Below are 13,182 nucleotides of genomic sequence, written 5' to 3' on the forward strand. Positions count from 1 at the left end.
GAGCGCCTTTTGTTGTCCCCTATACCTTTTGCCTGTTTTTTCCTCCCCAGTGGAGCGTTTTTTGTTCTCCACCTTTTTGCTTCCCCGTTCTCCTCTCAGCTTGAGAGGAGACGCTGGTTGGCCGGAAATAAACCTGCTGCCTTGGTGGCTTACCTTATCCTGCGTCTGGGTCCTACCTTACCTCGCCGTGACAGTACACTTCGGCCAGCATGGACCCAGCAGGAATGTCCAAATTGGAGCCCTGGCAGAGGCTTGAAGCCAACGCCCGAGTCATTGCCGAGTTAAAAGAATTACTGGCTTTGGTCCGTGGCGACTGGAGTGATGGGTCGGACTGGCCTCAGAACCCCGAACCTGGTCTGCTGCAGCCTCTCGCCCCTGAACCTCGTCTGCTGCAGCCTCTCGCCCCTGAACCTCGTCTACTGCAGCCTCTCGCCCCTGAACCTCGTCTACTGCAGCCTCTCGCCCCTGAACCTCGTCTGCTGCAGCCTCTCGCCCCTGAACCTCGTCTGCTGCAGCCTCTCGCCCCTGAACCTTGTCTGCTGCCGCCGCAGCCCCTGGCCGCTTCGCCTGTGCTGCTGCCGCCGCAGCCCCTGGCCGCTTCGCCTGGGCCGCTGCCGCCGCAGCCCCTGGCCGCTTCGCCTGGGCCGCTGCCGCCGCAGCCCCTGGCCGCTTCGCCTGGGCCGCTGCCGCCGCAGTCCCTGGCCGCTTCGCCTGGGCCGCTGCCGCCGCAGTCCCTGGCCGCTTCGCCTGGGCCGCTGCCGCCGCAGTCCCTGGCCGCTTCGCCTGGGCCGCCGCCGCAGCCCCTGGCCGCTTCGCCTGGGCCGCCGCCGCAGCCCCTGGCCACTTCGCCTGGGCCGCCACCTCCTGTTCCTCGTCAGGCGGCGCATGGATTGCGGCCGCCACCTCCTGTTCCTCGTCAGGCGCCGCATGGATTGCGGCCGCCACCTCCTGTTCCTCGTCAGGCGGCGCATGGATTGCGGCCGCCACCTCCTGTTCCTCGTCAGGCGGCGCATGGATTGCGGCCGCCACCTCCTGTTCCTCGTCCGGCGGCGCATGGATTGCGGCCGCCACCTCCTGTTCCTCGTCCGGCGGCGCATGGATTGCGGCCGCCACCTCCTGTTCCTCGTCCGGCGGCGCATGGATTGCGGCCGCCACCTCCTGTTCCTCGTCAGGCGGCGCATGGAATGCGGCCGCCACCTCCTGTTCCTCGTCAGGCGGCGCATGGATTGCGGCCGCCACCTCCTGTTCCTCGTCAGGCGGCGCATGGATTGCGGCCGCCACCTCCGATTCCTCGACCGGCGGCGCCCGGCCAGCGGCCGCCTTCTCTTGCACCAGTTCCGGCGGCGGCCGCCATCGCCTGCACCAGTTCCGGCGGCGCCCGGCCAGCGGCCGCCATCGCCTGCACCAGTTCCGGCGGCGCCCGGCCAGCGGCCGCCATCGCCTGCACCAGTTCCGGCGGCGCCCGGCCAGCGGCCGCCATCGCCTGCACCAGTTCCGGCGGCGCCCGGCCAGCGGCCGCCATCGCCTGCACCAGTTCCGGCGGCGCCCGGCCAGCGGCCGCCATCGCCTGCACCAGTTCCGGCGGCGCCCGGCCAGCGGCCGCCATCGCCTGCACCAGTTCCGGCGGCGCCCGGCCAGCGGCCGCCATCGCCTGCACCAGTTCCGGCGGCGCCCGGCCAGCGGCCGCCTCCTGCTCCTCATCTGGCGGCGAACACCCCGCCGCCACCTCTGCTCCTCGTCGGGCGTCGAGGACGCCCTCCTGACTGGTCCCGCTGGGACTCTCTTGTCGGGCGTCGAGGACGCCCTCCTGAACTGCCTTTTGTCTGGGACGGATGGGTGGGCCGTGTTCCCACCTCCGTGCCCCCTTCCGCCCGCCCTTGTTTTTGGGACTTTTTGATGTTGAAGGGCCGTCAGGAGCCGGCCCTTGAGGGGGGGGGTACTGTCACGCCGCCACCGGCGTGACGGCCCATGCTTTTATTTTTGTGTTCATGTTTCCTGTTTTGTTGTGAAATAATGATTCCCCTCTCACCTCAGGTCACTTACCCTTCCTGCTGCTTGCTAATTACCGGTCCCCGCCCATGATTACCACCACCTGCCACCAATCAAGCCACAATAAAAGCCACCTGCATTCTCCCCTCCGTTGCCGAAGTGTCACACACAGTCAGTGCATGGAAGCGTCCCACAGTCCTCGAGTCCTTGTTCCCGGTACCTTATTGTCTTGCCTTGTTTTTGTGCCTTGTCTTGTTTTTGTGCCTTGTCCTCCCCAGCGGAGCGCCTTGAGTTACCCCTTTTTGCCTTGAGCCTTTTTCCTCCCTAGCGGAGCGCCTTTTGTTGTCCCCTATACCTTTTGCCTGTTTTTTCCTCCCCAGTGGAGCGTTTTTTGTTCTCCACCTTTTTGCTTCCCCGTTCTCCTCTCAGCTTGAGAGGAGACGCTGGTTGGCCGGAAATAAACCTGCTGCCTTGGTGGCTTACCTTATCCTGCGTCTGGGTCCTACCTTACCTCGCCGTGACAATATCAAATTAAATCGACTAAAAATCACATTTAAAATCATCCCCAAAGACTCATGCCTTAAATTAATTACTTAATTAAATTCATTAAAACTAAAAAGGACATGTTTACTATAATTATAGTTAGTTTTATTTTAGTTTTGTAAACATAAAATGTAGTTTCAGTTAGTTTTTTTTTTTTTTTAAAAAGCATCTTTGTTTTTATTTTATTTCATTAACTAAATTGTTTTTGGAATGTTAGTTTTTTCGTTAGTTTTAGTTAACTAAAATAACCTTTAATAGTACCTGTGTTTTTCGACACCTTCCCTTCTTACTTTGACCATCTCCAAACATTTTTGTTTTTATTTTATTTGACGGAGTCAAATGCCATTTTTAGCATATGTCGCGGGCCACTGAAAAATGGACGGCGGGCTGCAAATGGCCCCCGGGCCGTAGTTTGGACACCACTGATCTAGACGTATAAAAATATGACTGAAAGATAAGTGACAGAACTTTCCCATGCGGCACCCTTCCACCAAGGTTCATGGAAATGGGTTTGTATTGCTTGTGTAACGCTAAAAACTGACTGGCTGACTGATCAGATAACAACCAAATGTTGATCAAATAAAACATATTTAAAAAACCTTTTGAGCTTGAACAACAGTGCAAGCAGACACGTTAGCTCACGCATGCACAATCCATTCACAAATTGTGGTGTAACTTGCTCGGTTCTGTCTCCCAGTCTAAGGACCCTAAGTAGCAGTAGCAGTTTCTTAACACGAAAGCATCAAGATGCCATCTTTCAGTTGACTCTTTCGGGTTCTCATCATGCCTGCCAGTCTTCAACCAGGGCTGCAGTTCCTGTATATAAGCAATGTTTCCGCAGAAATGCTCCCACACAGTCAGTCAAGCGGAGCTCTTACGTGAAAATACAGTAAATCTAACGTATGAATGGTGTGGTGGGTAACAACTCTGGTGTTGCTCAATATAGCGGTGTAAGAGTAGCGTTTCTTCTTCACACATCTACCCAAGTAAAAGTAAAATGTATTGCGTGGTAAAACTGTTCTTAGAAGTACTTTTTTCTTTCTCAAAAAGTTACTCAAGAAAATGTAACTGAGTACCGTATTTTCCGCACTATAAGGCGCACTGCATTATAAGGCGCACCTTCAATGAATGACATATTTTAAAACTTTTTCCATATATAAGGTGCTACAGTAGAGGCTGGGGTTACGTTATGCATCCATTAGATGGTGCTGCGCTAAAAGCAACGTCAACAAAACAGTCAGATAGGTCAGTCAAACTTTATTAATAGATTACAAAGCAGCTTTCTGACAACTCCATTCACTCCCAAAACGAATAAACAGCTGTTTTATTATTTTCTCTTAGGTAAAGTATTCGTATTAGCTAGCGATCCAAGATGGCGGGATCTTCTGCACATGCGCGTCACCGATAGCGTCTTGACAGCGAAACTTGTTGCGGCTCAATATTGATCCATATATAAGGCACACTGGATTATAAGGCGCATGGTCAGCTTTTGAAAAAATGAAGGCTTTTAGGTGCGCCTTATAGTGCGGAAAATATGGAAAATGTAATTCGTTCCTAACCACCTCTGGATTTGTATTGCTTGTTTTACCCAAAACACTAACAGGTGAACTAACCAACTGGCTAAGTAGCTAACTAAGCCACCAACCAACTAACTGACTGGCCATCTGACAAACTGCAATCAATCAAATGCAAAATCCTGCTTCACACTGCTTGTGATTCGGCGTAATTTCTGTAATTTTGCTTTCAACAGAGATACAAGGCTGCCAGCAATAATGCATTCCATTATACATTTTTGATTACAAGGTTCTGAATTCAAGGTTCTTATAAACTGGTCACCATGGTTACAGTCATCTGAGCTAATCATTTGATCTATGTGCACTGAACAATGGAACATTTTATCTTTGCTCACATTTTTCATGAGCTGAACTCAAAGATCTAAGACTTTTTCTGCATACCCCTAAGGTCCGTTTCTGTCAAAATGTTTACTGATCTTCACCTTGCTGAGCTAATCCAACCCACGTCACACACGTAGCATAACAAGTTGCCATTTAGACAGCACATGCGCCTTTGTCTGCCAAAAATCAGAGGCCACTCTACGATGTGCAATTTTATCACACAGCACACAGTGGCACAGATGTCAAAGAAGTTTTGAGGGGGTGTCTAATTGGCATGTGAGGGTATCTGAGACTCAGAAAGCAGCTGCAACAGCCGGTTTTCCAAACCAAAGAATTTCTGCAAAATCTACCAGAAACCATCTCGGGGAAGCTCATCTGAATGCTTGTCGTCTTCACAGGGGTCTCGACCTCGCTGAAGTTTGTCGTCGAAACAGACTTGACGGGGCAAATGCTTACATTCTATGGCAACTGGTATTTTGGAGAGGTCTTCCCCTCCAATTTACAGGGTAGGACTGTGTTTGCTGTTGTGTGAGTGAGCAGTTTGCTGAGGTCAGTGTTGTGGTTCAAGTGCCCAATAGTGGCGGTGGGGTTATACATTCTGACATGAGGCCCGTTGCTGTGCCATTCATCCACAAACATACTTTACCTCATTTTAGAGCATGATAATGTTTGCAAGGATCTGTTGACAATTCCTGGAAACTCAAAAGAGTTCCCAGTTCTTTCATGGCCAGCATACTCAAAAACATGTCACCCGTTGAGCATGTATGGGATGCTCTGCGTATCAGACAGCAATTTCGCGCAACCATTGAACAGTAGTGGCCATATTTGGTACTGTGAGCAACTCAATGTGAAGATGTGCACTGCAGGAGGCAAATGATGGTCATAATAGGATCGTTGTTGCCAATTTGGCGACTTTCTCGCTAAATCTGGGGACTTTTCAAAGCCTTTTTGGCGACTAGTGACAAATCTAGTGACTTTTTTTTTTTCTGGCGTTCTTTAGGGTGTTTTATTTTGTTAATTATGCAAATTATGCAATTGCGTCATTTAGCGACTGAGCAACTTTGAGGTCAGCCAATAGCTGCTTTCGTTAGAAAAGAGCTGATTTAGACATGGAAAACGGACATTTTTATTATGTGTTGTTTATTCTGTCCTTTAGGTTGTACAGCACATTTTTTTTTTAGTTAAGCTCATGACACACAGTGTTTATATTAGTAATGTCAAAGTTAGTGTTAACTAATTAATTAATCACAAAAAATTATCGCATTAATCATTGTATTACCACAGATTAATCACACTATTAATTTTGACCGCAGATGATCTTTTTTAAAGGTAGCTGTTGGAGTTTGAGCAATAAACATAACTACATGCATTAAAGTAAAGCATTTAATAAATGTTTACATATGCCGTAAGTCATTTCTTTCCCCTATTTTAAATCATGAAAATAATTAATTGATTAGAAAACGCAGGATGAGCGTGTACAGTCGATATACATTTTTGAAGACGTCCTCATAACATTAAATGTCTAAAAAATTGTGATTGGTTGTGGCTAGACATGTGGGTAACAGGACTGACATGGAATTATCTGATTGGCTGTTGACCAGATAACGAGATTAAAGATTCTTGACATCACATAGCTTCTGACATCACATAGCGTCTTACCAGTTGAAACTAAATGCTGGTTACATCAGTTCAAAACAGACACTTGACCCTAATCATGACAGTAAGCATAACCCTTGCATGACTAGTCATGACAGTAAACAACCCTCGAAAAAACACATAACAGGTGCGCTTCAAATTTAGCAGGCAAAATATGTTGGAAGAAAAAGCTTGTTTAAGTCAGTGATTAATCATGATTAATCAAAATTCTAAGATGTGATGAATCTGATTAAAAAATGCAATCGTTTGACAGCTCTAGTTTATATTTTTGTTCCATCTATGGTGTTTTTATTCATTAGAATTAAAGCAATTTCTAAAGGGAGACTTACCGCACATCTCTGCAATCTATTTAAGTTAGCATTATTATATTTGTGCAGGCTAGATACATAAGGAACAGCACAAAGCCAAGCAAACGAAACAATTTTTTTTTCTTCAGATTGCTCTTACACAACACTCACTCAAATTTAAGGGCACAACTCCCATGGGTGTTTGCTGAACAAGCATGACTTTATATCAACGTGTCCAAACAACAAGCTGGATCTCGGAGTACCTTGCAGATCCCACGGGGGACAGCGCGCGGGTACACAAGGTGTCACCATACATCAGGCCTGTTTCATCGTCGCTGATTCAAGGCCTTGTGTTTTTTTTGTTGTTTTTTTTTAAAAGCAAACTCAATCTCCCACGGAATGTCATTAGGAGAGGGGAGAGAAATTCACAGGGTGAGCCAGATGGGAATCGTATTCCTTTCCAATTGTGGCCGACTGCCTCTGCTCTGAGAGAATGAAAGAGGGAATGAATAGTGCATGTGTGTGTGCGTGTGATAGGGACACAGCAGGGTGGTGCTGGCAGGTGATATTCTGTGATTTCGTTGTGTGTGAACGTCACTGCCAAGAATCAGGGCCGCGGGAAAATAAAAGGTGCAGTCATGTTAGCCAACACGCGCACACAGCATGCCTACGTTCAATCTACTCTTGTCATCTTTCCGTCCAATGACGGCTCCTCTCGTTTGATATCATTCAAAAATATTGTTCCTCTTGTTGCTTTAGCATCAGCTGCTAGCAAGGTGCTCACTGTTGGTTCACCGCGCGGTGCCACCAGCTGGACTTAGGTTTGTATCCGAGTGAGGTACTCAGGTGTAGAAACACAGAAGGGATGAAAAAAAAAAAAAAAAAAAAAGAGCAGGGGGGTTAAAGGGCATGATGTACCTGCATGTGGGCGCATGTGTATGGCTGTGTGTGTGTTGGCGTTAACAAGATTAGCGCTCATGGGATTGTTCTAGAAGCTTATGTACTAAATGTCAGGAATTCAATCTGCCTGAGTAGAATAGTGCAGCACCTTTGGCTTTGGCTTGCTCTCCCAACTCCAACTATTGGAGATGAAATTCTATTTGCTCGGATCCGTTTATTTTTCATTCTGCCATGTTTCAGTGGCTAGTCGTATCTAAATCAAATATTGGAACTCTCAGACTTGGCTAGGAAAGTATTTATGTTGCTGTGCTTCTCTTAAAAATATAACCGTCAAAGTTGAACCTAATAAAAGGCACCGACTTTAAGCATTTCTGTGCAGTTATCGTTTAAAAAAAAAAAGAAAAAAAAAGTGATATTCTCTCTTTGATATGAGTAGCGTTTGTTTTGTTGGACGTTAAGACACTTACTGTATAGCGGGTGGAATATCGCTCATAAAGTCAATATGGTTCCTGTTTGACAGGTAACCTGGCACATATGCTCTCACTGCCCAACGACCATAATGTATCTCTACACTGATGGTCAAACGTCAACATTATATCATATTTATTGGTGAAAAATAATTCATTCCCGCATGCTGTCAAATGGCTTAGATAAAACTTGGAATCTTTTTTTTTTTTTTTTTTTTTGACTACGCAGTTGTCAAATCCTTGAAGTGACTCGACCACGTGTGCCGACGCACATGCCTGGTTGTTGGGCAAGCTGATCAACACTCACTTGCTTTTCTATTGATACATTGGATCTAAAAATTGTATCCGTCTTGACGTACAAAACCTTTTGGATTTAGACTTGGTTACTCTGAGACCCGGTTTTGTCTCTCTGTCATGGTGTTCTACAGGGCTCTGTTATGTTATTTTGAGCTTTCATCAGGATTTGTAAGCTCTTTATAGACACATTTTACTTGTTGCAAAGACATTTCAAACATATTCAGACAATTTTTCACTGTCTGTGAAGATCTTTTGAACCCTGACGAAAACCCCAAATTAGATACATTTAATTTTGTATACATTTGTCACAGCTGCTACTGGGAAGTCCCAACACTTTTTAATTTATAAAAAATAATAATACAGAAATAAATAAATTTAGAAATTATGTTGAAATTTTGGAAAACTTTATTTACAGTAGAAAACTATTTATTTATTTGCTTGCTTAGTTTTGAATTTAGCTTAACACATGCTGTCTATTCTTAATATGTTTAAAATTAAAAGAGAATTTTTTTCTTCTTACGCTGTTATTTTCTCTGCAAATGAATATCGGCTTGAAATATCAGTTATCGGCCTCCTTGATGACTAATAATCGTTATCGGCATTGGCCCTGAAAAAAGCATATCGATCTATCACTAGTAATTAATTAAAAAGATGTATTAAACATTGGCAAGAGCAGGAAAGTGACAATGATCATGCTATCCTTATCTACTACTTCATCTCTGGTGGTATATCAATCGAAAAATCAATAGAGCTCTCACTTTGGCATAGAATGATAAATCCGGAAAAGTTTAAAGGAGATTTGTTGGGTGTTACGACCGGCGCCGTTGCTGCCAAGAACCCTCGGCGGACGCGAGGCCAAGTCCTAATTGCAATGGCATCACTGTACTGTGCATTACTGTACTTTATTGCACAAATAGATCACACCAACGCGTAAGAAACACCCTGTGAGGTAAATAACACAGCTCGCTAGATCTGCCTGGAGCGTATAAAACATGAAAGAGTGGCACAGCGCCTGCACACGTCATCAAGCACGCGGCGTGTCGTTAACGGGTCAAGTGGAAAATCCTCAACGTACAGTAGAACATGTGTGCTCAGGAGCAAATGCTGGAAAATCACCAAGCTACTGACCATGAAGAGTGAATACGTACCTAGTTGAAACAAACAGCCCATTGATGTCGGACAGAGTCCTCTGTATGAAAATACGTCACTGCCAGTTTTCATTTTGTTCTGTTCTCTTTCCAAGGAGAACCTTTATTTTTCGCAGCGTGCGTCCTCCCTGAGCCGTTGGAGGTAGCCCGCGACCTTGCTTGCTCTCCTGATATGCAGGGGGTCACATCACCTTATTGTTGCATAACAATTCAATGTTTTCATTCTTCCATGTAGGCTGTTATAGTACCAGTGATATTTAATTACAAATTATTGACTGAGATACTGGCTTTGTTCCTCAAACTGCAGGTGTCCTTCGATTAGTCATCATGTCGCAATCCGGTATATGCACAACAACTCTTATCAGTTTCACTTGACACAAATTCTAATCTACCAGCAATGTTATTAACTCATTCACTCCCAGGACATTTTTGCGGTTTTACTGGATTTTGACAGATTTTGCAAGGCCCGTAGCATATTCTGTCCTATTGTTTTAAAAACATGGAACCTAGCAAAAGAAAGATTAAAGTCTCTTCTTTCATCAGGAAAAAAAAGTGTATTTCTAGCTGTTTCGATTTTGCATCAATTAGCATTAGAATATGGCTAAGTTTCATCATTTTCATCATTATTCACACATCTGTTTTTTGGTCTCTTATACTCTGCTGCCATCTGCTGGCCGTTTTTGTAATAACTACCATTGCTTCAAGCATTCTCTTCAGTTCAGAGGTTGCATCAAAGCCAAACTGTATAATTACATCTTTGTGAGCATGGTAATATTTAAAATAGAACGTATTTATACGTTTTTGGGAGTAAATGAGTTAAAATAAATGCCTTCCCATTAATAAACACCTCCCCCCATGTAGAATTGAGTTACTAAACATGTCACGCTACACACAGCCACTAACGTGAATCTACAAGCGTGTTTGCAAACAATTTGTGCTTGTGCTGTTCCACCTAATTTGACCAGCAGGCTCGCTTATTTCTTTTCTGGACTCACTTATGTTGTCTGTCTATAATTTTCCCAAAGCAATGTTGTCATGAATCATTCATTGAGGCTTTTTGAAATGCATCCCCTCTGGCTTTTGTCTTCTTCCGTTGTGATGACACGCTGCTATGAAGGTTCGTTGTCTGTGTTTTGATTGACTTTATGACTATGGGGACCTGGAGGGTTATCATGTGAGGCGTTGTAAGGTGACCTTGTTTCCGTGTCATTACACACACATCCAAATTGACGTTTATGGAAGCTTCCTGATGGTTTGCAGAATATATTTCCTAGCTTATATGAACATAAGTGATGGGTGGGTGTACAATTTAGATATTTAAATGTGTCCCTGATGGAGAATGTCCGGTTAGATAATGGGACAAGGATGTATGCTGTAGTTGGCTCACAGTGGGCCTCATTTTATACTAACAGTGAGTGCATACAACCAAATTTGCGCTTAAATAATGTGCATGCACGTTTGATGCATACATCTGTAATTCATCAATGATTATAGCAGAATGCTCATTGTAAAAAAATAAAATTAAATAAAAAAAATGTTTAAAAAGAACGGTAGATTTTCGGCAACTGTGGCGCCCAAAAAAATACAGTGAAATTACAGAAACTTATTCTTACTTCTCATAAAAAATTTAATATATTTTTTCCCATAATTAAAATACACTTTTCATCTGTAATTTCTACAAGATTTTGCCTTATTTCCAGGTTGTTTTTAATGTTTAATTAGAAACATTTTCACATTTTGAAACAAATTAGAAATATAATAAGTCAATGTGGTATTACAAATAGCAATGCTTAAAATTAAAGAAATGTGCTATTAGTTGTTTTCAATTACATGAGTTTATAGAAAATTTGTGTTTGTGCTTAATGTATATGACACAAAATGTGATTCATCTTTCAAAACATGTCAAACTGTTGAAAACTAGATACTGGGTTTAATTGCAACAGTTTACTGGTATGGTAATTCATAATATCACAGTCTATTTTGGAAAATTTAATGATACTGTATTTTAAAAAATCTTTAAAATAAAATCAACATTAAAATTCTGTTATGTTAGGATTTTTTTTTTTTATAGTGACACTGCAAACAAACTTAAATCGCGCAAATAATGAAAAGAAAATCAGCTTTTCACAATGCATTGAAACTACAGTCATTCATAAAATACTAATTTTAATGATGGTGTAAAAATCAGGAATTTGCTAATGAGTTGACTAATGTCTATATAACCGCGAAAAGGACACTTCTCATCACTTTTGACCCTTGTTACATTCAAATGCTTGTGTGCACGTGCATATTGAGCTGTCTGTGTGTTGTCAGTTGTCTCTCAATGAGCAGGTTACCCGAGTACAAACTGTGATCATGCAACCAGAAACGCTATTGAACCGCTCGCATTAATCCAAGGCTGCAGAGTATTTGTATCGATCAAGTACACGTGCACGCTCCAGATTTTCATTTCCAGAAATGTGTAGTTAATAAATGACGGGCAGAAAGATCAGAGGCACACACATCAACATAACTGACTGACCAGCAGACGGTGATTTTGCAATATCGTCACTGTCCTGTGAAAGACAATTATGTCCATTTTTGTCTTTATTTTTTATTTATTTATTTATTTTTATTTATTTATTTTTACATTTTTTGAATAAAACTGAACATAGACATCCCAAAAATGTAAAAAAAAAAAAAAAAAAAAGCGTTTTTCACAGGACAGCAACAACATACTGAAAAAGGCTGGCAGTTTAAAAGGGGGTAAAAAAAAAAAAAGTGAAGTGGCCCAAAGCTTTAGACAAAGTAACAAAGGTGCTGATACTTACACGATACTTGGACAGGTCGATCCTTAGCGAGTTGTGCAGCTGATCCAGTAGTTTCACAAATTTCTCTCTCTGTCGGGATGAGAAATCAATTACAATTTAGTCACGACTTGGAACTGGATGAAAACATTTATACCACTGCTGGTTTTGGAAGCCTCATTTGAGCCCTTTTTTCGCGCGTATTCAGATTGTTCAAGATTTATGTTCACATCACGACTTACCCCAAAGTTGGAGGCGGCGAATCGATCCGAAGCGGAGGCGGTGGTTGTGGTAGTCGTGGTCGTGTGGGCGAAGTAGGCGTTGATGTTCGCAAGCAGGTTACTCATCACCGCCGGCACACCGGGACACATGTACTTGCCGGACAGGCAGGAGAAATGCCTGCGATGGAAAATGAACAGTAATTATTTGTAATTATGGTTGTGGGACGTGGACGCAATTAAGAACCGTAAACCTGGGGACTATTTTAGACTGCACAAATAAACTCTAAATACCTTGGTGGGCACATGCTTACATGAATCGATATGCGCTTAAGTAATCGCAATATTATTGATGTTCCAAGCAATCCCCTCAGATGAAACACTTCATATTTGAAGGCATGAAGAGATTCTGAATGAATAATGCAGAGTTGTGTTGTAAAGCAGAGGTGTGTGGACGAGAAGCAGTGTTCCATTAGCGATAAAGCAAATCAAGTTGCTTAGACAGTAAATCAAAGCGTTCTTGTTGTTAGGACCACACTTTTAGTTACAGTATGTTTTAATATTTATTTTCTTGTATAATTCGATACAACAGGTGTTACTAACCTCATTCTGTACTCACTCGGTATATAACAGTAACCATTAGTTATTATATTTATCTATCCATTTTATATCATGCTTATTCTCATTTCTGTCATATTTTTTGACGGATCAATTGTTTCATAGGGGATGGGCAAGTACTGATACCAGGTGTTGTATCAGGCGAATATCTAACCCTATTTCAGGGTACCGTTACTCCTTGTGGCCATTTTACGACCAGGAACTATACATTAGAAGAATAGAAAAATGTAAATTTCATGTAATTATAAGGAAAATGCATATTATGATATACAGGTCCCTCTTTCAAATTATTTGTCAGTGTTTTTTGGGCGAAATTTTATGTATCAAAAGTACTAGTGGTGCTATTGGTACATGGTACTGGTTTTGGTCTTAAAAAAA

The 13,182-nt window shown here is 43.3% G+C and overlaps 1 protein-coding gene across 2 annotated transcripts in view; it reads right to left on the reverse strand.

Annotated features, from left to right (window-relative positions):
- Window positions 1-13,182, reverse strand: part of unc13c (unc-13 homolog C (C. elegans)) — a 140,102-nt gene that overhangs the window by 61,351 nt on the left and 65,569 nt on the right. For both annotated transcript variants that reach the window (XM_077519789.1, XM_077519788.1), the window contains exons 13-14: window positions 12,211-12,367; window positions 11,993-12,061 (exon numbers count right to left, since the gene is read on the reverse strand). In XM_077519789.1, the coding sequence (XP_077375915.1) occupies window positions 11,993-12,061; window positions 12,211-12,367 (226 nt within the window). The remainder of the gene's footprint in view (window positions 1-11,992; window positions 12,062-12,210; window positions 12,368-13,182) is intronic.

The sequence above is a fragment of the Festucalex cinctus genome, chromosome 4 (assembly GCF_051991245.1).
Source record: "Festucalex cinctus isolate MCC-2025b chromosome 4, RoL_Fcin_1.0, whole genome shotgun sequence".
In the NCBI taxonomy this organism is placed as follows: domain Eukaryota; kingdom Metazoa; phylum Chordata; class Actinopteri; order Syngnathiformes; family Syngnathidae; genus Festucalex; species Festucalex cinctus.